Source organism: Vulpes lagopus, chromosome 7, assembly GCF_018345385.1.
Source record: "Vulpes lagopus strain Blue_001 chromosome 7, ASM1834538v1, whole genome shotgun sequence".
In the NCBI taxonomy this organism is placed as follows: Eukaryota; Metazoa; Chordata; class Mammalia; order Carnivora; family Canidae; genus Vulpes; species Vulpes lagopus.
Window position 1 is genome coordinate 27,366,236 of NC_054830.1, and position 27,610 is coordinate 27,393,845.

At 38.8% G+C, this 27,610-nt stretch overlaps 1 protein-coding gene across 9 annotated transcripts in view; it reads right to left on the bottom strand.

Annotated features, from left to right (window-relative positions):
* Positions 1 to 27,610, bottom strand: part of FHIT (fragile histidine triad diadenosine triphosphatase) — a 1,370,758-nt gene that overhangs the window by 251,276 nt on the left and 1,091,872 nt on the right. For 7 of the 9 annotated variants that reach the window (XM_041762987.1, XM_041762984.1, XM_041762986.1 and 4 more), the window contains 2 exons: positions 3,473 to 3,618; positions 1,106 to 1,135 (listed from right to left, as the gene is read on the bottom strand). In XM_041762987.1, coding sequence (XP_041618921.1) covers positions 1,106 to 1,135; positions 3,473 to 3,618 — 176 coding nt within the window. Of the gene's footprint in view, positions 1 to 1,105; positions 1,136 to 3,472; positions 3,631 to 27,610 lie in introns of all 9 variants that reach the window. The other 2 variants (XM_041762990.1, XM_041762992.1) reach the window with 1 other exon arrangement.

A 27,610-nucleotide genomic window follows, 5' to 3' on the forward strand; every position in this document is an offset into this window, starting at 1 on the left:
GGTGGACAGTGGGGTAGAGAAAAGCCCTGAGTCCCCTCTGTCCCTATTACATCATGTGTCTGGAGCAATCAGGAGGCTAGCTCTTTCTTATTATAAAGAATTTGACGGCAGTCCCTATAGGATATTTGTTCCTCAGAAGTACTTCCAAGACATTCTATTTTAAAAGTCTCACAGTAGTTCTGTTAAACATTAAAGCCTCATGCAAACTAATATCAAAAAAGAACTGGGGTTTTTTTGGCACTGTTTGGTGCCAAGCATTACCTTAGCCGCTCACAGCCAGTATCTCAAAACCATAAGACCTTATTTTGCTTATTAGTATGATATTAGCACCCCAGTTCGACTTTCTTCTGATTTCTAGCACTGAAACAATAGCCTTTTCTATGATTTAGGTATAGGACCTAACTGTGGAGGAATTTGCATTTGTATGAAGGGCGCAGAAACCCAGCTTCAGAATCAGCCAGGATTTTATTATTTTATTTTATTTTACTAGGAAAGCAGAGAGTATCCTAATAAATCCTCCTTTCCTCTTTTAGCACACTTAAAAACCCATCTTTGAGCTCCACTGACTCCATTAAGTTAGAATTTTAGTATGAAACACAAAGGGAGGAAAAGTGCAGGTATATGGGTGGAGAGAAAAAGAGAGAAGCAGAGTATGGAGCAAGGGGAGAACCATGGGCAACCACCTGGCATAGCCCATTGCCCAAGAACAATGAGGCAGAAACAGGGTGTGTGTAGAACCCAGACGCCTCAGCTTCACACACGACCTGCCAATCCACACAGGGCTCAATGCTCTTCCCTAGACACTACTCCACCCACAACTCCTTTGACTTCAGTTTCTGTTTTCCAACTTCTTTGATTTAGCTTCTGTTTTAGCATTTACACAATAATAATTTTACTACAAAAGGTAAATGTCTTGTAAACTAATGGGAAACATATTGCTTGGCATAGTTTATAATGTCAGGATTTATGGCTCTAACACTGAGGGTCTCCCTGACCTCGGAGATAACATAATGAACCGGCAATGTGCTGCAAATGGCTCAGTGTGATTTTTATTAGTTCTCATAATTGCCCCTTATTAATTTGTATGCACATAATAAGCACTCACCTTCACAGTCTGTCCGGCTTCAGGGCCATCCTAGAAGTAGGAAAAAAGATAGATAAATAACAGAGGTGAAAACAGATAGATGGTATCTCCTGCTTATTCAGAAATATCTCTCGTTAATAATTTAGATCCAATTTCATTGTGTGTTAATTTGCAGTATTCTCATGGGGACCATTCACTTCAAATGTGTGGGACCAGACAGTTCTCCATTTCCGCCGGAGAGTGAGAAGTTATGTATAAAGATGATATAAATTATCCAGTGAACCAACCCTCTTGTTACTTTCCATGCTCTTTGCTCTTGGGTATGGTTTTAATTGCATTAAAGGAAGGATGGAGATGTTTGAGGAGGTAAATTATCACACCTTTTGGTTATCTTTAAATCCAATGTAGTTTAATTAATATCTGATTACTATAAGTCTCTGCTAAAAAAAAAAGCCTGCTATAAACATAATCCATTAAGCAGGAATATGAGCTGTCTTTTTATGGGAAGATCACCCAAGAGTGGGCCCTCTCCAGCTGTCCTGACCTTGGGGGAAAAAAGTAAGAGCATTCATTGTAGCTGATCCCTTTTCCCATCCTCAGCTCTTTAAGAGCCTACAAAACTATTTGTTTAGTTAAAAATGAGCCAACTTGCCCAGTCACCAGTCACAATACGAAGCAAAAGCAAGTGCTTAGCTGGTGCAAGATACCAAAATGTCTATAACCAAAAAATGCAAAATTGAATTAGAATCTTGCAACTTTTAGCAAATCTTTCTACCTCTGTGACCCAGACTAATGGGTAAGAATGTTTGCTCTGCTGTGGTCAAGATTAAGGAGAACTATGTATCAGTGGTTTTCAAACTCGAAGTCACAGCCCATTAGTGGGTCATGGAGGCAGCTTAATGGATGGTGATCAGCACTAAAAACAAATCAGATAATACAACAAAAACTATTAGAGTGCATCGAAAAGGTAAATGTTGTTTTGTAAAACTGGTGTCCTTTATCTATGTATGTATCCATGGGGACAGAGGTTCATAGGATTGCAGGATAAATATCCTAGTGAGGTTCAAAGCTTTAAAAAAGTTTGAAAACACAGCATACATGAAAGTACTCCATGTGCTATGCACAAGTCAGTTCCTATGTTTATGAAATTTACTTTTTAGTAAATCATGTTAGATAACTAGCACTGGCCATTTCTAGTGAATGTGAGTCTTCTTCTATCATTTCATTTAACACTGACAGATGTCTGCTGTCACTTGCCTTCATTTGGTCTCTCTGAAACATGATTTGTAGCATAAGCTTGATAAACCCACCCTGAGCTTAAATACCTGAATGAAGGTGACTCAGATGCTTTGACATACAACACACACACACACACACACACATACACACACACACACACACACACACATGCACACTGTATTTTAAAGGGGGAGTTCACTCTCAACATAGACATGGCAGCAAAAAAAATTTTAAGAAGCATTTAAGAGCATTTTTAGTCTGAGCCTTTCATAACCTGAAAAGGCCAGCCTTCTTTATCTGTTGTCTTTGAAGGTCTATGGTGGGGAGATGAGGAAGGTAGAAGAAGGATGGTAAATATTCTGCATAACTAAAGCACAGAGGGGCAAAGGTCTCACATGATGGAATAAGCCAATTCCTTACCAAGGGGTTACTGCAGAGTCATTTAATTTCAAGGCCACTAAGGACTATAATTAGGTATTAATACCCCCTGCTCTTCCCACGGGGTATCTGAAGGGGCATAGGATATGTCATACTGATTTACTCAATTCCCACAGCCGATGACTTACCACAGACCTCCTTCTCCCACACTCTGCTCAACCTCTGCCTAAAGATCTCCACTGAATGGGGGTGTGTGACTCATTTTCTTCCAGAGAAGCAGACCACACAGAATATTCAGTCAATCCAGCTTCATACCAATCCATAATCAATCACTGGGGCTTAAGTTAAAGAGAAAAGGAACCCTCTGAGGGCAAGGTCCCATCTAACTTGCATTTCTCTATTATCCTAAAGCAAAGCAGGGCTAGGCCCATGCAGTACTCAAAACATATTTACCACACAATAAAAATAACTAGTCTAATCCCAGTTCCAGTAAAAGATCTGGAATGTCTTAATGTCCATGAAATCACTTGTCTATTACTCCCACTTGCTTTGTAAACAACACTGCAGACAGTGCCTCAGCTGACATCCCGCAGTCCATCTTGGGGCCAGTGGACAGTAGGATGGTCCCAGGTTAGTAACACATTTTTCTGCTATTACGTAAGACACAAACAACCACAGCTGCCTTACCAGTGAGATGGCAGCTTAAAAGGGAGTCCAATGCTAAGATGTGAAAAGTTAGAAAAGTAACTTCTGAGCCATCTGTACACTCACCTGCATGGAAAATGTGAGAGAAGTTCCCTGGAAATGCTTCTCCACCACCATCCCAACTCTCTGAGTCGCCTGAAACAAATCCGCCACTTCATCCGGATGCAGGTCTCGGAAACGCTCTACCGGCCGAAGGGGACACACCAGGACATCTGTGGTGAGTTCTGTTAAGGCACACTTTGCTTGTTTTTGGTAGCATTTTTACCAAGAAGTTTATTCCCACAGTACTGAATCCCCTTGGCCCAGCGCCTGAACTCTCAAAGACTAAGGAATAAAAGAACAAATATTTACCAACCACCAAACTCCAAGAAGTTCAAAAAGAGCTTATAAACATGGTTAATTATATTTTGAAGGGGAAACAGTGGTGTACTAGAGAAAATCTTTTAAGAGAAAGGAACATTAATGTTCAGAGAGACTCAAGTGCTGGCTGAAATAATTATGCCAAGAGGCAAAATCTATTCTGGACCATTATCTCCTGACCCCAATTCAAAAGCTCTGTCTTCTCAAGCAGCCAAAGGCACTGGGTTGGAAAAGCAAGCAGAATATCCATGATTAAAAATTTAATTTCAATATCTCTTTAGAGAAATATGTAATGAAAATACAATAGGAGTTGTTTTATTTATATTTAAAAGGAGTATAGACATTCTGAAAATGTACAGTAAACTTCATTTATAATAAGAGATGTACCATGTGGTGAGGCAATTTATGACAAATGTTCTCAAACTGATTATTAAGAATTCAGGAAGCCAGTTGAAGGTAAATCATTAATTTAAGAAAAGGGTGTTTTTTTTTAACTTATGCAGACAACACCATCTTAATGTATTCTCTAAGTCAGACGAGTCAACATACTTATGCTATTGGCCCAAACAAACAAGATCTAGGGAAAAATAAAGTAAGTTTGATCATTTGTTGGTGACAAATTAATATTCTATGTTACACCATCAATAACATTTCGGTTGTTTTTATATTTAAACTCCTCATATATGTGGCTGCATGCATACATACATATATATATTATATACATATATATTATACACACATACACAGATATATTAATTTTTGTTTAGTTTTCAGATACTAGCAGGAGAAAAAAGTGCTCTAATGCTCTTTTCTGTTTCTTTCTTTTTGCCTTGTTCTTGTTGCTTTAAAAGAGCATGCTTTGCCTAAAGCTAAGCAGCTAAGGGGCATAATAAAACCCCAATTCTACGATTGCTAGTCTCACTAGAATATCAAGCACTGTAGCCCATCATACTGGTAGGAGTCAAAGCCCAAAGGGAAATGCACTGAGCTCAGCTGGGTGGGCCTGATTTCCATAAAAGAAGGGGGGGAAGAAAGGGAAAACTGATTAATTTTGCTCATAATCAGGAAATTCATGTCAATGGTAAACTAGGAAAAGGAGCATTTGTTTAATCTGAGTTCATTTTTCAAGAGAGGAGAAGGGAAGCCTTCACCCACAGGGCATCAGATACTTAAAAAGATAATTATCCTTCTTTGGCAGGGCTGCTTTATTATCATGGGTCAATGAACCGTTTAGAAATGAAGAATTTCCTTTCATTTCCTTTTAGCAGATTGCCAGCCTCCACTCCCACTGAGTTGCCTTTTCTTTGTTAAAAGAGACCTTTTTCCATCATCCTCCTCCCAGCACCTCCCTCTCCTTCCTCCTCCCTACAAACTTCCTTAGGTCTTGACTTCACCAAACCACAGCAAGATGACAACTTTGCAAGCTTCCAACAATACCCATAATTGCTGGGGTGAGCTACATCTAAACAAACTGTCTGAGCAACCAGGTAGGGAAGGAAGGACATTTTACTGAAACACCAGCTAACCGTCAAAATTGTTGGAATGAATCTGAAATTCTTTGTATTTGATGTAACTTTAGGAATATCAGTGACATCTGAAGGGTGTTATTTTCCCAATGCCATACAAAATATTTTATTATCTGTTCATTTTCCTTGTCTGATGCTAAGGATTGGCTTGATCCAATGTTTAATGAACCAAAACATTTATGGAAGTGAATCAAAATGGCTGAATCTGTCAGCTGTTGTATCCTGTGTACACTCAACTGCAAGGTCATGGATCACACGCACTTATTACTTTAATTGAACGCTAATAATACTAATAACAACATGTCACAAAACAGTTGGACAGGCTAAACACATTCTCATTTAAGTGAATCTTTTTCACCAGCCCATTTAGGCCACACTGCCCTGACATATATAGTCCCTGAAATCTAATCCTTCATTAAGAAAACATCTTATCTGAACGTAACAAACCATGTTCCCATGTGAATGATAAGATGAAATAGGGTTAACTTCTAAAGGTGCTTAATTGGACAGGTGTTCATGTAGGTAATCATCATCTTCATTCTGTTTAGACCCAGAGGATGGACCAACAAGCATCTCAACCTGGCAGTGGACACACAGGTAGGCTTCCCAGGACTCCAGAGGGAGGTAGGTGGGTCTGGAGTTACATAGCGTGGGGCTCTGGAGCTCCTGGCTACTGTGTGGGTCACTGACCAGACCAACAACAGACTCACTAGTCTCCCCAGGCCATTCTAGATACTAAATGGCATCAGAAAGTTAGGACCAAGCCCCATCCCTCAGTTCCTCTGAAACCAGAGCATTAAGAGCCTATATGCCCTAACCTCAACACTTCCCCACTACTGCCTACCTACTTCCTGAAGCTTCTCTTCCCCCATCTTCCTCTACACACTGTACATCTGCCACATTTGCCTTCCTTCTGTTCGTCTAACACATTAAACTCCTTCCCAGATTGGGGGGCCTTCATCCCAGCTGTTTGTTCTGCCTAGAATCCAATTCCCCATGATCTTCACATGGTTGCTTCTTTCTTATCATTCCAATTCTAATTCCAATGCTATTCCCTCAAAGGAGCATTCCAGGACCACCAGTTTAAACTGCTACCCAGTTACTCTCTCTTCTGTCACCTTGTTTTCATCTTGCCATAGGCCTTGCCACCAGCTGGAAGTGTTCTTGATTGACTACCTACCTGAATGAGAACATAAGCTCCACAGAGGAAAGACTATTTTGTTTACCACTGTTTCATCCCTCCCAGAACACCAGATTTAATAAGTATTGCTGCAACGAGCGAATGCTTTATGAACCAGACCCTCTTATTGGCTACCTCTGAGTCCTAAGACCCTGACAAAATGGATACAATGTCCATTTATTTTCAACCATTGACATGAGATTGGGATGGTCTGCAAGATTTTTTTTAATTCAAAGAGATTTGTTCTTAATATTTAGCCTAATTAGAACTAATGCTAGATGTGATCTGGAAAAACATAAACTTGTTTTTAATGTAAATTAATTACCATCCAAGCACAAAGGAAATGTAATGATGAGGGGAAAGCCCTTGTTAAAAAATCTTTTATTTTTTATTTGTATTTTTTTAAAGATTTTAACTGTTTATTCATGAGAGACAAAAAGAGATAGAGGGGCAGAGACATAGGCAGAGGAAGAAGCAGGCTCCATGCAGGGAGCCCGATGTGGTACTTGATCATGGGTCTCCAGGATCATGCCCTGAGCCGAAGGCAGACGCTTAACCACTGAGCCACCCAGGAGTCCCCAAAATCTTTTCATTATTAAAAAAATATAAACAAGTGGTTTCTAAATTATTCAGAGTCTCAGATTATACCTATAAATATACCTAATTATACCTATAAATTATACCTATAAAAATGCTGCTTTATATTTAGGAATTGTAATTCATTTGTTCACTCTGTGAACAGTGAGCACTGAATAGGTATAGACACTGTGCCAGGCTCTGGGAAGAGCAGAGGAGAACAGGAAGTTGCCCCTGTCCTTCCAGTTCAGGAGATGGGCATGGAAACAGATAAGTACAATACTATGGGAATTTCAGATGTAGGATTAGAAGATACAGAGACAGAGGGAAGCACCCAATGCAGCAGAACCTGGGACATCTTAATAAGGCAAGTGTTCTGGGGCAACTACGGGTGATTGAGTTTGTTTGAATATCCCATGCTCCCCAAAATAGAAGCAGATTCATAAAGGATTTAAAGCAGGTCAGCAAACGTTTTCTGCAAAAGGCCACATGGTAAAATTTTGTTCGGTGGGCTATATCCCTAGGCAGCTATAGACAAGACAAACAATAGTAGGCATGGCTATGTCCCAGTAAACCTTTATTTACAAAAAGAGAGGCCAACCAGATTTCGCCCATGGATCTAATAATGTCAACCCAAGGTTTAAAGGAATCACATTAGCAAGAAGGAACTAAAAGAAGTTAGAACTATTTGGGGGCCCATTCTTTTCCTAAGTCTGAATAACACAATAGTGTTATTTACGTAGCATACTGGACAAACATCCTTATGGTACCTTAAAAATTATCACTTTCTAAGGAAAAACACCTAAGCATTATAGAGAAATTTCATGAATTTGTGTAGCACTTTTGATGCTTTTAAAGACTAATCACAATCAGAAAATCTGTTACGGTGATGATATCATCTAGATAAATCATGAGTGTTACTCCCCAATGCAATTAAAGGAGTTTCTGCCATCTTTAATAGGAAGAACAAAGCATATGATCTACAAACATATGAGAGCACCAGAACAGTATGTTATTCATAAATTCATTTGAAAATAAAAGCATTTTCTCAAAATAAGTGCATAAGCCTTAGAAGAAAACACCATATTGCTTAAAGATGGTGGGTATCATGCGCTACATGCTTCTCATAGACAAACAACTGAGGGAAAGTAAATTAATTTTGAAGAACAGCAGACAGCTCTTGTAATTCTACTGCAACTATTTGTATGCCAGTAGTTTTAAGGTAATATCACAGATGCTGTATAATTTAATTTAGAGATTCTTAGGCACTGTTAAAGGGAAAATCCTGTATTATACATAGGCTATTAGAACACACGTTCTTTTGAGTCCTCTTTGCTTGGGATTAACACCCCTGAAGAGACTTTTTAGCCAACATGCATGATAACCCTCAAAGAAGTTAATCTGCATAATTAAATTTAATATATGTTTCTCCAAGACTCATCATGGGTGAAAACCTATGAAAGAGAGTATCAAATGGGATCTGGTGTCTCTTTATAATCTAAAGTAGATAAGTCCATTTAGTTATAATATTCTTTTTTTTTTTTTTAAGAAGAGAAGGGAATAGTTACAGTTTAGTTCCTGTGGTCCACAAAGAGATTCATCATAGCAGAGGAAAATCAAAGAAGGCTTCCCAGTGCAAATGACACTTAAAGTGAATTTTACAAATTGGGGAGTAATTCAACCAGTGGATCGGCTGTGAACCCACTCATCCATCCATCCCACCACTACAGCCTCCTCTCAGTCCAGGGTTTGTGCTAGTATTTAGGGTGCCAAGATGAACACAGCAGAGTAATTGACCTTGAAGGGTGCAACTCTGATGTCCCAAACTGTCTTGCAGTATAGACAGATCATCACAACAGAGAGAGATGAAGACTATTGATAGAAATCAGTACAGAATGTTGTGGAAGCACAGAGGGGCAAAATCTAACTCTGCCTAGGGGTGTGAGATAAACTTTTCAGTATGGTCTTGCATTTCAATTTTCTAAAATCAGAAACTATTTCTCCAAATTTGGACCAAGATCTGTCCTTGAAAATGTCCTAGCAACTTATGGTTAGCTTTAAAGAAAGTTGTCAGACATTCTTTCTTTGGACACAATCATTGTGTTTCATTTATATATGTACTCTCTTTTACTTAGTCTTTCCAACAAATCCAGAAAGAACTATTATAATTCCTATTTTGCAGATGAGGAAATTATAGCTTATAGGAAATAAGAAACTTGTGCAAGACAGCACTCTCAACTTGAGATTAAAGCTAGATTTCTGCCCAAGCCTGTCTGATTCCAAGGTTCATGCTATTAACCATAGTGCTATGACATTGTACCTTTTGTACTTTTGTACTTTTAGGACTCAGTGTCTGCCTGGCCTCTTATTAAAAGCGTGCCCTGAATTCCCAGAGTCTGTTTGGGAAAAAGAGCCATGTGTTTCATGAAACACAAAGATATTGTGCAAAACTGCTGATGGCTGAGACACACCAAGCCTGGGATGAAGAAAACATCGGAGACACACAACTCCATCATGGGAGGAAGCCTCAGTACTGGGCAAGGGAAGTAATAGTAAGTATGCCCTCATCCTAACAGAGAACTGTGACTAAGGACACCAAGAATGAGAGAACCTCCTTGTACCAGGGGTTCAGCGGGAGGAAGTATGGAGGGATACGGAGCCTATATTTTGGTCCTTTCCTTTCTGCCCTCCTTCTTTCCCTCCCTCCTGTCATTCATTCATTCATTCATTCATTCAAACTAACGTACAGTTGATGCAGATTACATTAGTTCCAGGTGTACAACACAGTGATTTCCCAAGTTTATACTTATGATATGCTCACCACAAATGTAGCTACTACCTGGCCCTTTTCCATTTTTGAGGCTGGCTTGCGTCAACGTACCTTTGACTCCCCTGGGCTGGCAGATTCTGGAGGAAGCTTCACTACAACAGTCAATATCAATGGGCTAGGCAGACAGACACACTGAAAAATCCCACGGCCTGTTGGACAGTGAATGGGAATCACTGACTCTCTTACACCATTATATTTATGACCAGGGACCACCAGAAATTTGGTAATGCCTTTCCTTTCTCTCTTCCTTTCCACTCACCACAAGCCCAGGAGTGCCTGTCTCTGTCCTTTGGATGTAAACACGTGGGGTGTTTTTACCACACTGAAGCAATGATGACACAGCATGCCAGGTCCTGTGCTGAACTCCTGGTGGCACACAACTAACCCAGAACACACACAACGAAAGAAAGAAATCTAGTGGGAACTTGTACTAATCAAGCACCTGAGGTTGGTGCGGTAGATTATTTACAAATATTACCACTGAAGTCCCTCCTATCCCACCTGCCCCTTTGCAAAGTGACTTTGTTTCTCTTCTCATCAAAAGTGGAAGTCTGTTTCCTCTCCCCTTAAATTTTGGCTGGCCTTGTGACTTGCTTTGATCAGTGGAATGTGACAGAAGCTTCACTGTGTGACTTTCTAGGGTGAGGCCTTAACAGACTTGACAACTTCTGGTTTTTGTCCTCTTGGAACAGAGACTAAAATGCTGTGAAAAGCCCAGGTGGCCTGCTAGGGAATAAGAACCAGATGGAAGAGAACTAAGGTAACCCTAGCTAAGAGACAGAACCAACTGTTAGAACTTTTCCAGTCATAGGAGACCTACTGACTGACTTCCAACTTCTCTATCAGCTGTCTACTTCTGCATTATGACAACAAACACACACACATAGGTTTAAAATAGCACTACTTTGTTTTCTTATCCTGATTCTGTGGGAGGTTTTTGTGCTTGTCTCACTCATGCAACTGTTTGCAGTTGGCATGTAGGCTTGGGGCTGGGCTCAGCTGGGTCCTCTGGCCCCTCACTCCACATGCCCTTTCATCCCAATCCAGAGGCAGAAATTCTAACAACTCTGAAGGCTTAAATTCTCCTACCTTCTATTGGTCAAAGGAAATGACAGGCCAGCCCAGGTTGAAGGTAGATAAATAAATTTTATCTCCTGATGGGGGAGCAGAAAGACCACACTGAAAAGAGGTAGGAGCAGTGGAAGTCCTATTGCACTGGGGCGGGGGGGGGGGGGGGGGGGGGGGGGGGGTCATCACCATAATAATCGACCACAGATGGTAACTGAAAAGAAGTCTCAGAGATTTTATAAAAATGACAGGCGCCCAAAGTATCTTAGACATCCTACAGAATAGATACTACCATGGCATTTTTGCAGCCGGGATAGGTCTAAAATATTAACCTTCAATTATTATTACAGCAATATCTTCCCTGTTGGATGGGGGAAAAAACGGGGAAACAGTGTTTAATTGATATGCTCAAAGCCACATTGATGCACAATTGGAATTGAAACTTTGCTGTCTGACTTCCCAAACTAAAGCTCCTTCCATTACACACAAGATGACAAAACGTTGCACCTCTGCCACTACGTTCCAGTGCTAAGCTCACGGCAGACGTCAATAATCAGCCACATAATTCTCTCCTTGAACCACAGAGACTCAGATTCCTTCTCAAGCCTGCCTTCTGAGCAGTCATCACCAATCAGAGTAGGCATGTAACAAGAGATGCAGGGGTCATTTCTGTGGCCTCCTCTCCTTCCTCAAGAACCACAAAAACATCTGCAGATGCCTGGCAGAGTCACAAACAAAGGGGAATGCTGCAAAAGTGAGAATCTGCCCAGCTACATCAAATGTTCATTATGTTGCTACATTTTTATTTAAAATAAATTTGATAAGTTTAAAATTTGCTCATCGTGGATAATAACTGATGATCTAATAATTTTATGTGCATTTCTGTAACAAATATGAAATGTTTAAATATAGAGTCATGACAGAGAAATGGAAATGTACTGATTCAGATGATTAATTAAAGAAGACAGCAGAATATTATTCTCGGAGTTGTTCAGACTTGCTCCCATTTATTTTTCTATATCTGATCTATTCTAGGGATTCAGAATATAAAAGTCACTAAAATAAATCAAACCATCAAAATATCATTGATTCTGATGAGGCTGATTAGCATGTGCATATATGAATATGGAGGAAGTCAGTATCAAATAATATGACGAAGAATTAGTCATTCTTTGGAACTACTAAAAAAGTAGAGTGCCTATTCATCTCTACTGCAGATTAGTATGTAGTTCAATGACAAGCAAGGAATTTCCCAGTTTGCACGGTAGACTTCTGGAGACCCTGTGTAATGAGTTATTTGCTCTAACAAATAATCCTAGCCCTTGCAAATGTTTAAAATAATTCATAATGTCACTTCAAAAAACAACAGAACAGGATGGACTGTGAGGTATTTTTTAAGAGGAGATTCAATTTATTTGATTTAAATACCACAGTTACAGAGCTTTGAATCAAAGTAGGTGACATCTCAAAAAGTAATCTACTCTTCATAATGTAAGCACTCATGTGACTTTTCTTATCAGAAAGGTAGAAATATTATCCTCCAAATTAAGCTATACAATTCTAAAGAAGAAACTTGCCAGTTTGGGCCACATCTTTCTTCACTGGATATTAACATATCCACTATATAGTAACTCAATGAAAACATCATAGGATGGTCATCAACAATGAGCATAAATGGGGATCCCTGGGTGGCGCAGCGGTTTGGCGCCTGTCTTTGGCCCAGGGCGTGATCCTGGAGACCCAGGATCGAATCCCACATCGGGCTCCCGGTGCATGGAGCCTGCTTCTCCCTCTGCCTGTGTCTCTGCCTCTCTCTCTCTCTGTGTGACTATCATAAATAAATAAAAATTAAAAAAAAAAAAACAATGAGCATAAATGGTGTGAATATATTTTGAAGCAAATTTGATTTCCAGAATATAATAAATTCCAGGTGATTAAGATAATGACAGTGGTCTGCTCATTCCTGGATTTCAGGACAAATATCTCTTAAATATCCATGAGAATTCTCATGTTTTGATCTGGACAATGCTCTGGGCCAAGCATACAGCGACAGTGAGTCTTTAGTCATCTGGAGGAAGGGAAGTCAGGTATCCTTCACTAAGTAGATCTGCTTTGAGCCATCCTCCGATCTCCTATACCAGTCTGGATGCTGAAAGGTAAGAAACACATTCAAAGGGAGAAGTGAACATGTGGCCTTCAAAGAAAGTAAAATCAAATAGGAGCCTGCAGCTTGACAGCAATGTGGTACAGACTCCTTGGTTCAAATTTCACACATAATTCTGTATATTTTTCAAGGCAAAGGAATGTTATTGATTATCCTAAGAAAATCAGAATGGGAAAAGTTTATGCTTATATTAAATTAAATATGTGGGGCAAAGTAAATAATATCAGAAGGAGAAGAAAAGAACATACAACACTTGTTTGCTGCCTACTATGTTCTAGTGGTAAACAGTGACCTTTTGAGATAGATAATATCACCCCCATTTTTGCAGATTCAGAAGTTCCAGCCAACAAAGTGAAATGACACACTCAAGATAATACAATTATAAAGTGAAAATCTTGGCTAAGGCCATGTGGTAAAATCATCTACACTGTTTCAATGCCTCCAAAGTCATGAAAGTCTTCATGTGTCTGTTGCAGTGTGCACTACAGTGGTTCACCAGAACACTGGTTTTATGAGATGTTATCACACATTATACAGGGGAAAAAAATGTATGGTCAAAGACAGTTAAAAAGCACTGGATTAAATGAAGTAAAACAGGTTTCTTTACAGCAGTACACATGAGGATATTTAATGGGCTAATGTGCATTCTGACTTCTCAAAAAGTAGAGATACCATGCAGCATTTCTCTTATTTGCTTAAAATAAAATTATTACTATTACTATTACTACTACTACTACTACTACTACTACTACTACTACTACTACTACTACTTTTTAGAACATTGCATAGGACAAATGTTCCAGGGGGTGTTCTTTGGGAATCCTGAGCATCATTTACCTCAACATAGAGGTGCCTGCTAAAGATTGCTATTTTTTTTTAAGATTTTATTTATTTATTCATGAGAGACACAGAGAGAGGCAGAGACACAGGCAAAAGGAGAATCAGGCTTCCTGCAGGGAGTCCAATGCAGGATTCCATCCCAGGACCCCAGGATCATGACCTGAGCCAAAGGCAAATGTGCAACCATTGTGCCACCCAGGTGCCCCAAGACTGCTATTTTTAAACAACAAAAAAAAATAAACATCCTGTTAATTCACATGGGCAAAGCAAGAGAGCATTCTGCTAAATGAAATATGCTGACAAGTTGAGCATTAAAATATATCTAATGGACTATGAAGGTCACTACTGTTGTTAACCAACTATTTCAGGTTCTTTCCATAACCAGGCACAAGATAGGATTATACTTCCTGGATCCTTGTGGTTTAGATGAAGCTGAAGATGAATTCTGGCCAAAGAATTGTGAGCAGAAGTATATATGTCACTTACGGACTAGAGCCCTTAACTGCAGTGTGAGACCCCAAAGCTCTCCTTCCTTTTCCATGGCAACCAGAAACTTCCGTTGTGCAGTCAGACTGGACTGGCCTTACAGATCAGCAGGGGGCTCTGTTCATCATGAGTTCTCAGTGACTAGAGCAAGTCTGCCAAATAGGTTTCATCTCTTTTGCTAGCTCTCAACTAACCTGTAGTAGCTGCTTCGAGCGATATTTTGAAGAGGATTCTAAAGCCTTGATAGGAATCAGGAGGGAAGAATGGAGAGATTTGTTAGTCTTGGCTACCACAAGGGAGGGAAGAATATCACTGTGCATAATCAAGTGTCTGCCATTCTTTGATTAGGAAGCAATACAATTTTTTCCCCAAGGCTCACTTCCTCCCTTTCTCACTGATAAGGATACATTTCTAGGCATTGCAATGTCTCTGAGTAACAATTATGAAAATCTGGTATTATTGGTATTGTCCTGGAGACACACAGAAGAATATGGGTTTTAAATAATTCTAGTTCGGAGAATATTGAAAGAAGAGTCACTGTCACTCAGAAATACCTGTCCATAATGTGCCAACATGCAAGTGGGAATACACCAAGATGAGAATGTTGTAAAAACCTAACTCTTAGGTGTTAAGAGCTGGAAGAGTATTGCAGAGAAGAATAAAGTACACTTGTCAGAGGAAGGATATATTTAAGGATCATCCTCAATGAGTAGTTTTTTAAACTTCATATATACTCTGTGATGAGAATCACTTCAAAAACTCAGTGAAAAGCTTTTTAATTCTAGTATAGATCAGGAAATAATGCTAAAGATCTATAATTCATAGGAGATCTGCTGGAAAAACCACAGGCAAGATAAGTAATTTCATAGCACTTGACCATGTACACTTCTATTTTACCAGCATGTGAATGAGCACAGAGCACCTGGAGTGTCTACTTCTACATGATGGCCAGACTGGGATCCAAACTCTCATACAGTGAGGGTCCTTCCAATACAAGTTCTGCTAGGTCCTGAAAAGCATGGACTCCAACTTCTGGTTTGTTAATGCCGCTCAAGAGCTACTGAAAAGTCTAACTTCCAACAGATCTCCAATACAGTTGGATAAGCCAATGAAGCCACCCACCCATCACAGTTCAGATACTATGGAAGGTGAAAAACAACCAAAATATAAATATGGTACAGCAGAGACTCTTTAACAGGACAAAAGAAATAGGAAAGGGACACTTCTCTGCTTCCATTTTCTGCCTCCTCCTCAAGAAGGGGGAAAACATCTAAAGGAAATATTCCAAAGGGAAAGCATTCTTAGAAGATTGGAAATGTTCCCTAGTAAACAGGCTCAACTGACATTCCTGGTGACACACATAATATAATGCAGAATAGGACTTCAGTAAATATTTGGTGAAAGAGAAAGTGACATGGAAACTCACTCATTGCTTAATCTGGGAAACAATTCTTTCATATAAGTAATTCTTCAAAATGTTTCAGAAATTGTTTCTGAGACTACTGAACAAGACCAGACTCAACTAACTTATATGAGAATAATTAAAGGAAATGCGCTTACTACTTAGGAAAAAAAAAAAAGCTTAGTTCTGAATTCTTAATCAAAAGGAGACCCAGCTAAAGGCATAGAGAAACTAAACATAAGATACCCTTCCCTTCACACATCAAAGGCAGTACTTGCATTTTAAATGGGAAACTTGTAGTCCATTAACTCATTGGAGCTTGGAAAGATCTTAGAATAACATTGTTCTACATTCTTTTAAAAAACAATGATGAGATCTTTTTTGCAACAAATACGAATGTTGATAGAAAAAAAAAATCCTTATTTCAAAAACAGAGAGCCATAATTATATTAATAGGGCATTCTCAGAATGTGAATTAACCTCCCCCCTGCCCCAAAATGAATAAATAGATTCAGCCCTCCCTAAGTTAGCAATCTAAAAGAGATGTGAGAATATTTCATGTTGAAAGGTATATAAGTGTTTAATGAATAAATTTCTATGTGAATTACAGAAGGAAGGCCATAAAGCCACATTTTGGAGGAAAGAGTAGAACCAAAACACTTTTTAGGGCTTTATATGTTTTTCATTTATTCATTAAGTATATATTAAGATAACTAAGACTCTAATACTGTAGTTAAAACACTGGAATTAAAATAAAAAAACATAATTAAAAAAAAGCCTCCTACATAAGATGCTGAAGACACAATACACACCAGCCATATGCATCACATCCCTTCTCGTCCAAAAGTGTACATTCTAGAGGGCGAAAAGGTAGGAGACAGATAAAAACATGGTCTATTGTGAAAGAGACAAGGGTTGAGATAAGAAAGCAAAGATGCAATGGTACAAGGGGAAGGACATACCAAGCCAGCACTGCTATGTTGGGAATAAACTTGGCCTGTTGATCTGGAGTGTCAGGAGACAGTCCTGGCTCTCCATAGCTTTGGGTGGCAGTATGGATTGATTCTATGTGTCTGAACCATCTCAGACAGTGGGTAATAGAGATTTATGACAGAGTCTAAGTTCCCTTTTTGAAAAATCACTATAAATGTTGTATAAAAAAAAGGATTCAATCAAAGCAAGGATAAAATCTGAAGGCCATTGGGGATGGCTTTACCAGACAACAGCTGAGACATTCCAAATAGGCCTGAACTATGGTGGTGACGGTGTAGATCCAGAAAATCTAAGATATATTTCTGAGGCAGGAGCAACAGCACTTACTGATGGGGGGTTTGAGAGGTGGGAGGCTTCTGGCCTGAGAAGGTAGGTGGAGAGTGGTGTAATTTAGGAAATATGGTGACTGGGTAGGGGAGGGCAGTGTCATGAGGCTATTTAGAGACCCTTCCTTCTTGAATTTACAGATTTTCCAAAACCAACTATCCTGAGAGTATAGACGGACTCCAGGCTTCTATGAATCTCCTGAAAATGTTGGCAAGATGGGATGGAGATGCATGTGATTCTGTGTGTGTGCTCATGCATGCACGTGTACATGTGTGTGCATTATTCTCCTGTGGTCTTAAGTTTGCAAAAAAATTCTTAGTCTCCTGACTACAACTACAATAAGAATCATCGATTTGAATAAGAAAATTATTCGGAATTTGTTCCCAAGAGAATGATTAAAAATAGGCTCACACTTCTACTCATTATAGCTTAGAATCTAACAGACCTGATATAGGAAAGACAGTGCTCAAAGCTGATGGCCAAGAAAGAATTCTTGAGACATCTTTGGTGAAATAAGGTGGTTTTTTTAAAGCACGGGGACAGAACCCATGGGCAGAAAGAGCTGCACTTGGGTCACGAGGAGTGGTGCATTATATACTTTCAAGTTGAGAAGTGATTAGGAATAGTGTAAGTCTCTAAGAAATTCTGGAAGCACGGTTTCCAGGACAGAGAGAGGGCTACTAGCTATTGCTGGAAAAGGTCTACCGTCCAATAAAACCTGAGTCATGAGACCCTTCAGATGTATATCAGTGGGTTATACGCTTGGGTCATGATTGCCAACATGTATCTTGGGGATGTTTAGAGATAAAGGAAGTTTCCAAAGGAATTTTTATATGTTAAAGTAGACTTACAGGGTCCTGGGGGCCAGGTTAAGATTGCCATTTGCCCTTAGCCAAGTATTAACATGGAGGCAGCTGAGTTTCTAGAGGAATGTCACTCTGCCTGCTTCAAGGACTTGTCGGTGAGCTATAGGTAGTAAGGAAATTTAATTTTTCTTTTGCCTTTGTTTCTCACATCAGATCCACTCCTGAAAAGTGAAAAAAAAAAAGTTTATTTTGTGTCTAAGCAATGTGTTCATAAGGATGAACCCTTCACAAAAGACAAACTAAAGATTTTTTTCTAAATGGAATAACACTAAAATAATTTTAATCTGATTCAGCAGTGAACAATTTAAGACGTGTCTCTTCCAACAAAAGACAGCTGGACACATAAAGATGAATTGTGTGATCCATTCAAAATTAAAGAATAGGCTAAATCACTCACAACAATAAAAATGCAAAAAATCCTACCAGAAAAAAAAAGGGGGGCATGAAAACTCTAAGTAGCAAGTGATTTCTAAATGTTTCCAAAACAGGAAGCAAAAGACATTTTAATGTCACTCTGGTAGCTTCCAGAATAGAATAAGTTAATCAGGCAGCCTCTAAAAACAAAGAGGCAATTCATTAAAAACAAATAAATTTTAAAAAAAATTTCAGCAAGAAGCGTCAAGAAAGCAGGCTCAAAATTTTCAAGATAGTGATTTGTATGCAAATATAGCTCAGCATTTATCACTAAAACCTCCAAAGCCTGTAAAGGGAAAAGTTTGTTCTTTCCATCTGCTTAAACTCTTCTCCTTATCAAGTCAACTGCTAATGACAAAGAAGGTTGTGACATCTTTAAAACTATAATAGGAGAAATACCTTCAAACACACAGTGTTTCAAACCACAAGCCACTCTTTCTAAGCCACTCTTTCTTCCTCAAATCTCTTAGCCCTAGTGTCTTTAACGCTAGGTTAATATTTCTACTTACTTCATTGGTGTGTTACAAGGTTTTGTTTTTTGTTTCTTTTTTTTTAACAAGATATTTTAATAGCATATTTCATACCATAAAGTGAAGGATACTAAACATACGGTTGCTTAAAAAAAATCAATAGAAATGAATTCCTTCAAGGCTTCCCTCTATGCAGCATGCCCCTCTTTGCCACCATAATGTGGAACAGGATTTGGATATTGTTCACCAACACCAGTATTATTATCATTTAGAACTCAGAATTCCACTCACCTATCCACCTCTCTTATTTCATATTCTCTCTGTATTTTTCTTGTCCATCATAATCTAGCATCACTGGAGCCAGGTGCTAGGGTATGTTATCTGGCTATAATTTCATCTTTCACTCCAGTTTGAAATGTATGAATTTTTCAAAACATAATTAACAATAAAAAACCTCAAAATACAAAAACAAACACTGAACACATTTAAAATATCTAAGTACATTCAGGATTTGCAACGTTTTTCCAGGCTTTCCCTTTCAATCCTCAGTTTAGTCAGCACAGCGCATGATATATTTGCCTAATGTTTAAATTAGAAGACCCAACAATTTCAAAACGATCTATGAAAATACCACTTGAACCCAAGATTTCAATGTATTTGAATTTCATTTTGTATATAACTGAAAAAAAATATTTAAGCATGCCAAGGAAAGCAAAAATTGTGGAAACAGATGCTCTGGCAATTCCATAACAATTTTATATTTACATGTCATCACTCCTCCTATAGGATCTTAAAAATAACTCCCATTTTCTTATATGTCCAGATATTTAAAAACATGTTTTTGCTATCTGATGATCTTCTGGCATGGGGAATCAAACGTTGGCCCCAATACCTTTCATTACCAATATCACCATCATCACCACCATCTTTGCCATCATTACTTTTAAGAGAAGTAGAAATCGTTTGACTCACCATAATTATTGCTAAAATATTGCCTCAAATTTCTTATTAATAACAAAATATTTTTCCAGGAGACTGCAACTTCAAATACTAAGCCAGTGAGATTCCATCATCATTAATGTTTCCATATGGAGAAAAAACAAAACAACACAAAGAAACAAGACTCTCCTTGAAAACAAACAAACAAACCCCTCTTATTTAGATTATTTTTGGTCCAGCTTAATCTATGAAAAAGGGAGGGAAAAAAAAAACCCTCAAGTTGAGAGGGATTAATATTATGGATTTTTAATATTTTGATTCCCTATATCCATAATATAGGGATCTATTATGGATATAATATAAAAGAATGCCTCTAGGGCAGTGTTATCTAGTAGGACTTCTGTGATGATGGGAAGTTTCTATATCCTGCACTAGTAAAGCAGCCACTAGCCCCATGTGGCTACTAAGCACTTGAAATGTGGCTTGTGGGACAGAAGGATTAGATTTTAATTACACTTAATTTTAAATAATTTTAAAATTAACAACTAAACATCAACTTTATATTTTTATTGAAATAGCCACTTGTAACTGGTAGTCGTGAGGAGCTAGTTGCTTCTGCACTGGACATCCCAGCAGTAGAAACCACAAGTACATAACAACAGAGAGTAGTAAGAATTGAGGCAAACAGGAAAGGTGGGCAGACACACTTTAATTGTTTCTTTTTATCAAGAGAAACTGGAAATTGAAAGCTACATATGCAATCCTATATTTAACTTCCAGCAACTACACGCAGCCCTCACTTGCTATGGATCCAACGCTCAAAAATCTCAATGACCACAGTCCAGTTAAATAATCCAAGTTCCCCCAACAATATACATTTAAAAGTCAGCCACCATGGTTTGTTAGCTAGGAGGCAATGCATAAAGTACAAATCCATTACCAAGTCTTCAGTCCACAGATCAACATGTGGATAACAGATGTGCATCCTGATCAGTGACCAACCGTAGCGCTTCCTTCAAAGTCTATCAGGGACGGGTCACCGTGCATCTGTCATTTAGTCACACGGAGCCAGAAAAGGAGGCCGTGGTGCTGCCTCTCCATCTTCCACTGATGAAACCCTGGTGACATTTTACAAAAAAATGGACACTCAGAGGAGGGAACTGGCCAAGAAACGTGAAAGTGCAGCAGATAAATAAAAAGTGATAATGCTGGAGGTGAATTGTGAATCAAAGAGAAAGGAAGTTACAGAAGGAATAGCTGACTGTGGGAACTGTTGACCGACATGCAGCCAGAGGAATTCAGCTCCTGCAGATGTATTGATATAAATGGAGGAAGCGGTCATGATGAAAAGAAGGAAGATGTCCCAGAGGAAGTGATGCCAGCAAAACACTTGACATTGAAACACACACACACACACTCACACATACACACACAAATCACAAATTCATATTTCACCACACTGAAAGCACAAAGGATAAAATGTTGGAAACTGATCCAAACTTAGACAGGAGTGTGACAATTTGCCAAGGCAAAGAAAAAATGCTCCATCTGTATTATAAGTTACACAAGCAGAAAAAGTGGGTGAGCGCTGTTCAAGCTACTCTTGATATTTTCCAAAGGGGGGAAAAAACACTTTAATTCTTAGTATTTCCAGTGTTTTAAATTACCAGCGCATTTAATAAGTCTTAGTCCTACTTTTTTCAAATTCCCCTATATGGTTTTAACACACAATAAGAAGTCTAAGTGTTTTGACAACATTTTTAAAGGTCATAGAGCAATCATAAATCCCCCCATTGATTATTAAGACCATTTTGCACGGTTTCAGTTTTTCTGGTCATTTTTTAGTCCTAAAGTGCTACAAGCAGTAAATACTTCAAATTCATGAAAAGTACCGTGTAGAGCAAATAAGAGGTATGGCTAATGGGCTATATATTTAAAACTCATGCCAGGAACTAGTGTCATACTTGATGTGCATCTCAGTAATAGCAGGATAGAGTGGGCTGAAGAAATTCAATGGCTGTAAATGACTCTAAAAAGATGTATTTATCCAATACTTGACCAGGAAGGGTAAACCTATTATCACGTGTTCCTGAATTCTAACAGACTGTCTGGCAAAAATAAAGTTGACAATTTTTTTCCTCCAAATACCTAGAGAACTGCAAGTTATCAAACCTCCTAACCTCTCAATGCATCACTGAATCTGGCTGTTAAGCATTAAAGTTTTTCCACCAAATCTTCTCTTATACCTAATAATACTAGGGGAGGCAAATTACATAATAAATAACATCAACACCATGCATGTCCCCTATTTCATATGGATGATGAACAATAAGCAACATTCCTGCCAAATCCTTGTTTTGAGACAACAAAAGGAATAGAGATATATTTGTCCTTCCCCCTACAATGCTCTGCAATAGGCCTTTCCTACGGCACATACCTCGCTACTAGTCCAAAAGCTCTTTAAAACAGAGGTATCAACCCTTATTCATCCTTCCATCTAAAGGCCAATACCTGGAGCCTTGGCGAAGGAGTCAGTTCAGATGTCACCTTCTAGTGGACAAGTCCCCTAGATCTAGTGGATCTAGATCCACTAGGAGTGGATGTCCACTCCATCTAAAGCAACCTTTTGGGGCACCTGGGTGGCTCAGTGGTTGAGCATCTGCCTTTAGCTCAGGTTGTGATCCCGGGGTCCTGGGATCGAGTCTCTCACTAGGCTTCCGGCAGGGAGCCTGCTTCTCCCTCTGCTTATGTCTCTGCCTCGCTCTCTGTGTCTCTCATGAATAAATAAAATCTTAAAAAAAAATAAAGCGACCTTTCTTCCATAACTCTTCATATCCTAGTATCTATCAGAACCTGATTTGACTTCTGAACTATAGTATTCATTTAAGTTGACTTATTTCCTAACTAGAAGGTAAACTGAACTGAGAGCCAGAGTCAGGAGTGTCTGGTGTTCAGCTGTGTCCTGATGCCCAGTACAGTTCCTGGACATAAACACCGCACAAGTGGTGGGTGGGTGTTTTGAAACAACACATGTGTAAATGAATGACTATTTGAATGCACGACTGCTGAAATGGACGAATGATAAAGAAATGAATTCGTCTGAAACTATCACCTTATTTTAATAAGTAGAAAGCAGAAAAAAGATAACTGGTGAGCTCCTAGCTAATATTTCACACCGGTAAACAAATTCACTGCGTTGTCTCCCTTTTTCCTAGGAGGGTTTTGCCCTCATGAGTCTAACGACGAGAATCCTTGCAGCAGGTGAGCTCCCCAGGTCCAGCCGACCATTTGCTCAGCTACAAGACAGAGACGTCTCGCTTCAGAGCAGCAGGTGCGAACACAGCTTGGGAACTTTTGTTAAGAATAAGCTCAAGATGAGTCGACAGAGAAATGTGGTTTCCACAAAACACATTTTCTTTCAGAATGTGAACACAGAGTCTGGTGTTGAGTGGAGGGAGGCGATTTCTCACTCTGATCTTTGTTGGCAAGGCTGTTCGGAGAGTTTTCTGTCCACATGGGAGCCACCAGGGACCATCTCTAGCACATTCATGGAAGGGACAAGTATAGTTGAGGATCAGACAAAGTGGAAACGAGGAAGCAAGGGCCAAGCTCCAAGCCCCAGCACTGGAACAACTGTCGTCCAGGGAGGAAGAAGCTGCTGGCTAACCTGTCCCTGAATGGGAGCGTGCAAACCAGCTAGCACAGGACGGAAAACAACCCCTAAATGGTGGGGTTACACAATCTCAATGCCGCCTACGAGGAATGACCCAGATCTGGATCCGTATTCCACTTCTGCCACTTTTTAGCAAGTTGATGTTAGGCAAATCAATTCGAGTCTCAGTAACTTTACCTGCAAAATGGGTATTATTTATTTAGTTTGTATTTCAGGGAAAACAAATAGCTCCAGGGATAGGAAGTTACTTAAAGTGTTCCAATTCTAAAAGTGAAAGGAATATCAATAGATTTACATAAACCACCATTTTCAAACCCTAATAAAATAACTGATTCAGGGATCCCTGGGTGGCGCAGTGGTTTGGCGCTTGCCTTTGGCCCAGGGCGCGATCCTGGAGACCCGGGATCGAATCCCACATCAGGGGCTCCCGGTGCATGGAGCCTGCTTCTCCCTCTGCCTATGTCTCTGCCTCTCTCTCTCTCTCTCTGTGACTATCATAAATAAATAAAAATTAAAAAAAAAAATAACTGATTCATGTTAAATTATTAGTGGACGATTTAGGACTTAGGTCAGGGGTTCTCCATCTGGGGGGGTTCCATGTTCCCCATGGACACTTAAGGAAAGAAGCATAGTGAGAAGAAAAGGAACATGTGAAGATGCATTTTGTTTTCACTAACTTCTAACTGACACTTTGCATCTCCTTAAATCAAAAACATAAATAACAAACCACGGTAGTAACAGTGGTACCTATAACTTTGTCAGAGTACAATTCACAGACGTTTTAAAAAAATATTTAGAATGATAACTTGATAGCTTTTGCAGACATTTCGAAATATTATTTACTCTACAGCTATTCATCAAGTCTAGAAGTTTTAGAAGATATTAGGGGTCATTATGTCTCCTACCAATTCTTGTTATTTAATATGTAATAACATTATGCATATTTCACTATATCACAACTTTGCTCTTTAATATGGCAAAAGCTGTTATTCAGTAACACTGACTTCATCAGTATGTGTACACACTTAATTTTCCTCATTTAAAAACATTATTAGGAGAAAAAAAATACAGGTTTCACCTACTGCCAAAAGGGCCAAATTAACACAAAAGGTTAAGAGTTCCTGCTTTAGATAAAAGGTTGCTGGGAACTGTATAAGGAGGGGCCAGGGTATTACTACCCAAATTCACTGAACATTGTCAGTACCCTAAGAGTGGGACATCCAGACAGTATGCCGCCCTACAAGATGTGATTTGAAGCACATAGCACTGTCACAAATGCTTATACCTGAAAAAAGTCAACCCTTATGCCATACTATTTAACAGAACTTTCTGTGATGATAGAAATGTTTTATGTTTATGCTACTTATTAGGTAGGTATGTCAGTCACTAGCTGCACTTGAAATGTGATCAGAGCAAGTGAGCAACTGAATTTTTAATTTTAACTTTAATCACTATTTAAATAGTCACATTTAACTAGTATCTGCACTACTAGACAATCCTCCTTAGGGCTAACCTAGCTTTGATAAGACACAAAAGATGGAGAAACAAGTTAAAGAAGACCAAGGGAGGGACACCCGGGTGGCTCAGAGGTTGAGTATCTGCCTTTGGCTTAGGGTGTGATCCCAGGGTCCTGGGATTGAGTCCCACATCGGGCTCCCTGCAGGGAGCCTGCTTCTCCCTCTCTCTGTATTTCTGCCTCTCTCTGTATCTCTCATGAAAAAATAAAATCTTAAAAAAAAAAAAAAAGGTGACAACCAAGGGAAAGCAAAGGCAAATTCAGATTATGGGACAGTCTTTAAGACAACTGACCCAATTAAAAAAAATTCAGTGACATAAAAATACTGTACTAAGAGAGTACTAAAGTAAATAACCAAAAATAACGTAGAGATTTTGTTTGGATACTGATTCAATAAATTAATGATAAAAAGACATTTTGAAACAATCACAGAAGATTGAATATTACAGTATATGAGGAAATTACCACTAATTTTGTTTGATACGATCATGATATTATAGTTACATTAGGAAATTTCTATAGTTTTAAAGATATATATCAATGTATGTAGGGTTGAGATAAAACTATTTCTAAGAACAGCCTTAAAATATTTTAGCAAGTAAATGCATAGGTGAAGTTTGTGTGGCAAAATCTAGGTAACCATTCAATCTGGTGAAGGTCAAAGGACATCCTTTAAATTATTTTTGTTACTTCTGAGTATTTTGAAATAACTCAAAATGTTTTTTTTTTTTAATTAACTTTTATTGGTGTTCAATTTACCAACATCTCAAAATGTTTTTTGAGGTGCGTGGATTGCTCAGTTGATTAAGGGTCTTGTGATCCAACCCCACACCAGTATCTCTGCTCAGCAGGGAGTCTGCTCATTTCTCACCTTCTGTCCCTTTTCCTCTGCTCATGCTTTCTCTCTCTCTCTAATAAATAAATAAAATCTCTAAAAAAATGATTTTTGGGTGCCTGGATGGCGCAGTCATTTAAGTGTCTACCTTCAGCTCATGTCATGATCTCATGGTCCTGGGATCACATCCCATATCAGGCTCCCTGCTCAGTGGGGAGTCTGCTTCTCCCTCTGATCCTCCCCCTGCTTGTGCTCACACACTCTCTCAAATAAATGAATAAAATCTTTTAAAAATGATTTTTATGTGTATATTTTTATTGGAGTTCGATTTGCCAACATATAACACCCAGTGTTCATCCCATCAAGTGCCCCCCTCAGTGCCTGTCACACAGTCACCCTGTCCCCTTGCCCCCTCCCCTTCCACTACCCCTTGTTTGTTTCCCAGAATTAGAAGTCTTTCATGTTTTGTCACCCTCTCTGATTTTTCCCACTCATTTTTAAAGGTGATGATGTACTTCATATAGTGACTGGCACATAGTAAGTACTCGATAAACGTTAATTAGCAACCATTAGCATCATCATTATTATTCATGATCTATAAAGCTGAAACTAAGATCAATTTGTAAAAAGTACAGAAGTTAACTTTGGGCTTGACATGCAAATAAGCTTTTTCACAGCGAGAGCTCTATGAAATGGAGATATACTGTCTCCCAAGGTGGTGGAGGCCCAGAGATCTTCATAATAATGAAAACCACAGTGGCTCACATTTATTGAGCACTTACCATGTGGCAGACATAAGTCTAAGCCCTTTTCATATATTCCTTCATTTCAGCGTCCCAACAGTGTCATAAGGTAGGTACTCTTACTATCCCCACTGGAGCTGTGCCAGCAGAGATTGATCACTCGGTGAGGATGTTGCAGAGAAAGGTCAAGGTGAATGGCTTTTCTAGTTGGCCTTTACCATCCCTGAAAACCCTGGACTCTTCTGATTCAATGAACATGTCACTCAAATCAATTGTACAGGCTAGCCAGCTGGCTGGCTCACACAAAGCCAGTGAACAGAGAGAGCAATTCTCCCTTATACTTATTGAAAGGTCTTCAAACATCACCTTTCCCTTTAAAGTGGCAGGCTAAAATCCCACAAGAATTTAATTATCTGTAGGCAACGGGATGATGTGATCAAGAAAATGCTACATTTCAACTGCTTCATTTATCCATTTTCAAATTTCCCATAAATTACAGGGAAACATCTTCCCCAGGCTGCCATTTGACCAAGAAAGATCCATGGTATATCTTTGTCAACATGTTTCGGAATATAAATCCAGATTACAAAAACTAAAGTTGGTATAAAGGCTGTCGTCATATATTATATCATTTGGAAAGAAATATTGGTGACCTTATGCAGTATGACTGTTATAATAGTAATAAAATTGAATCTTGGAAGATTACACTTCTGGTCAAAGTAGTAAAATGTGACCTTATTCTATTGAACATTGACATTTATTATATTAATTCACATGTAAAAAACTGCATTAAAGTGATATTAAAGCTCTGGATAGAAATGGGAATGCATAAGAACTTCAGAAAAAAGATTTAACTTTACCAATCATTCATAGCATGGAGCCTGTTTGATGCAAATCAAACTAAATTTCCCTCACCAATCTCTGGTTCAATTCTAACTTTATTATTATTACCATCTCATTCATACAGAATGTATTTTTTTCCTGATGCTTCTTCAA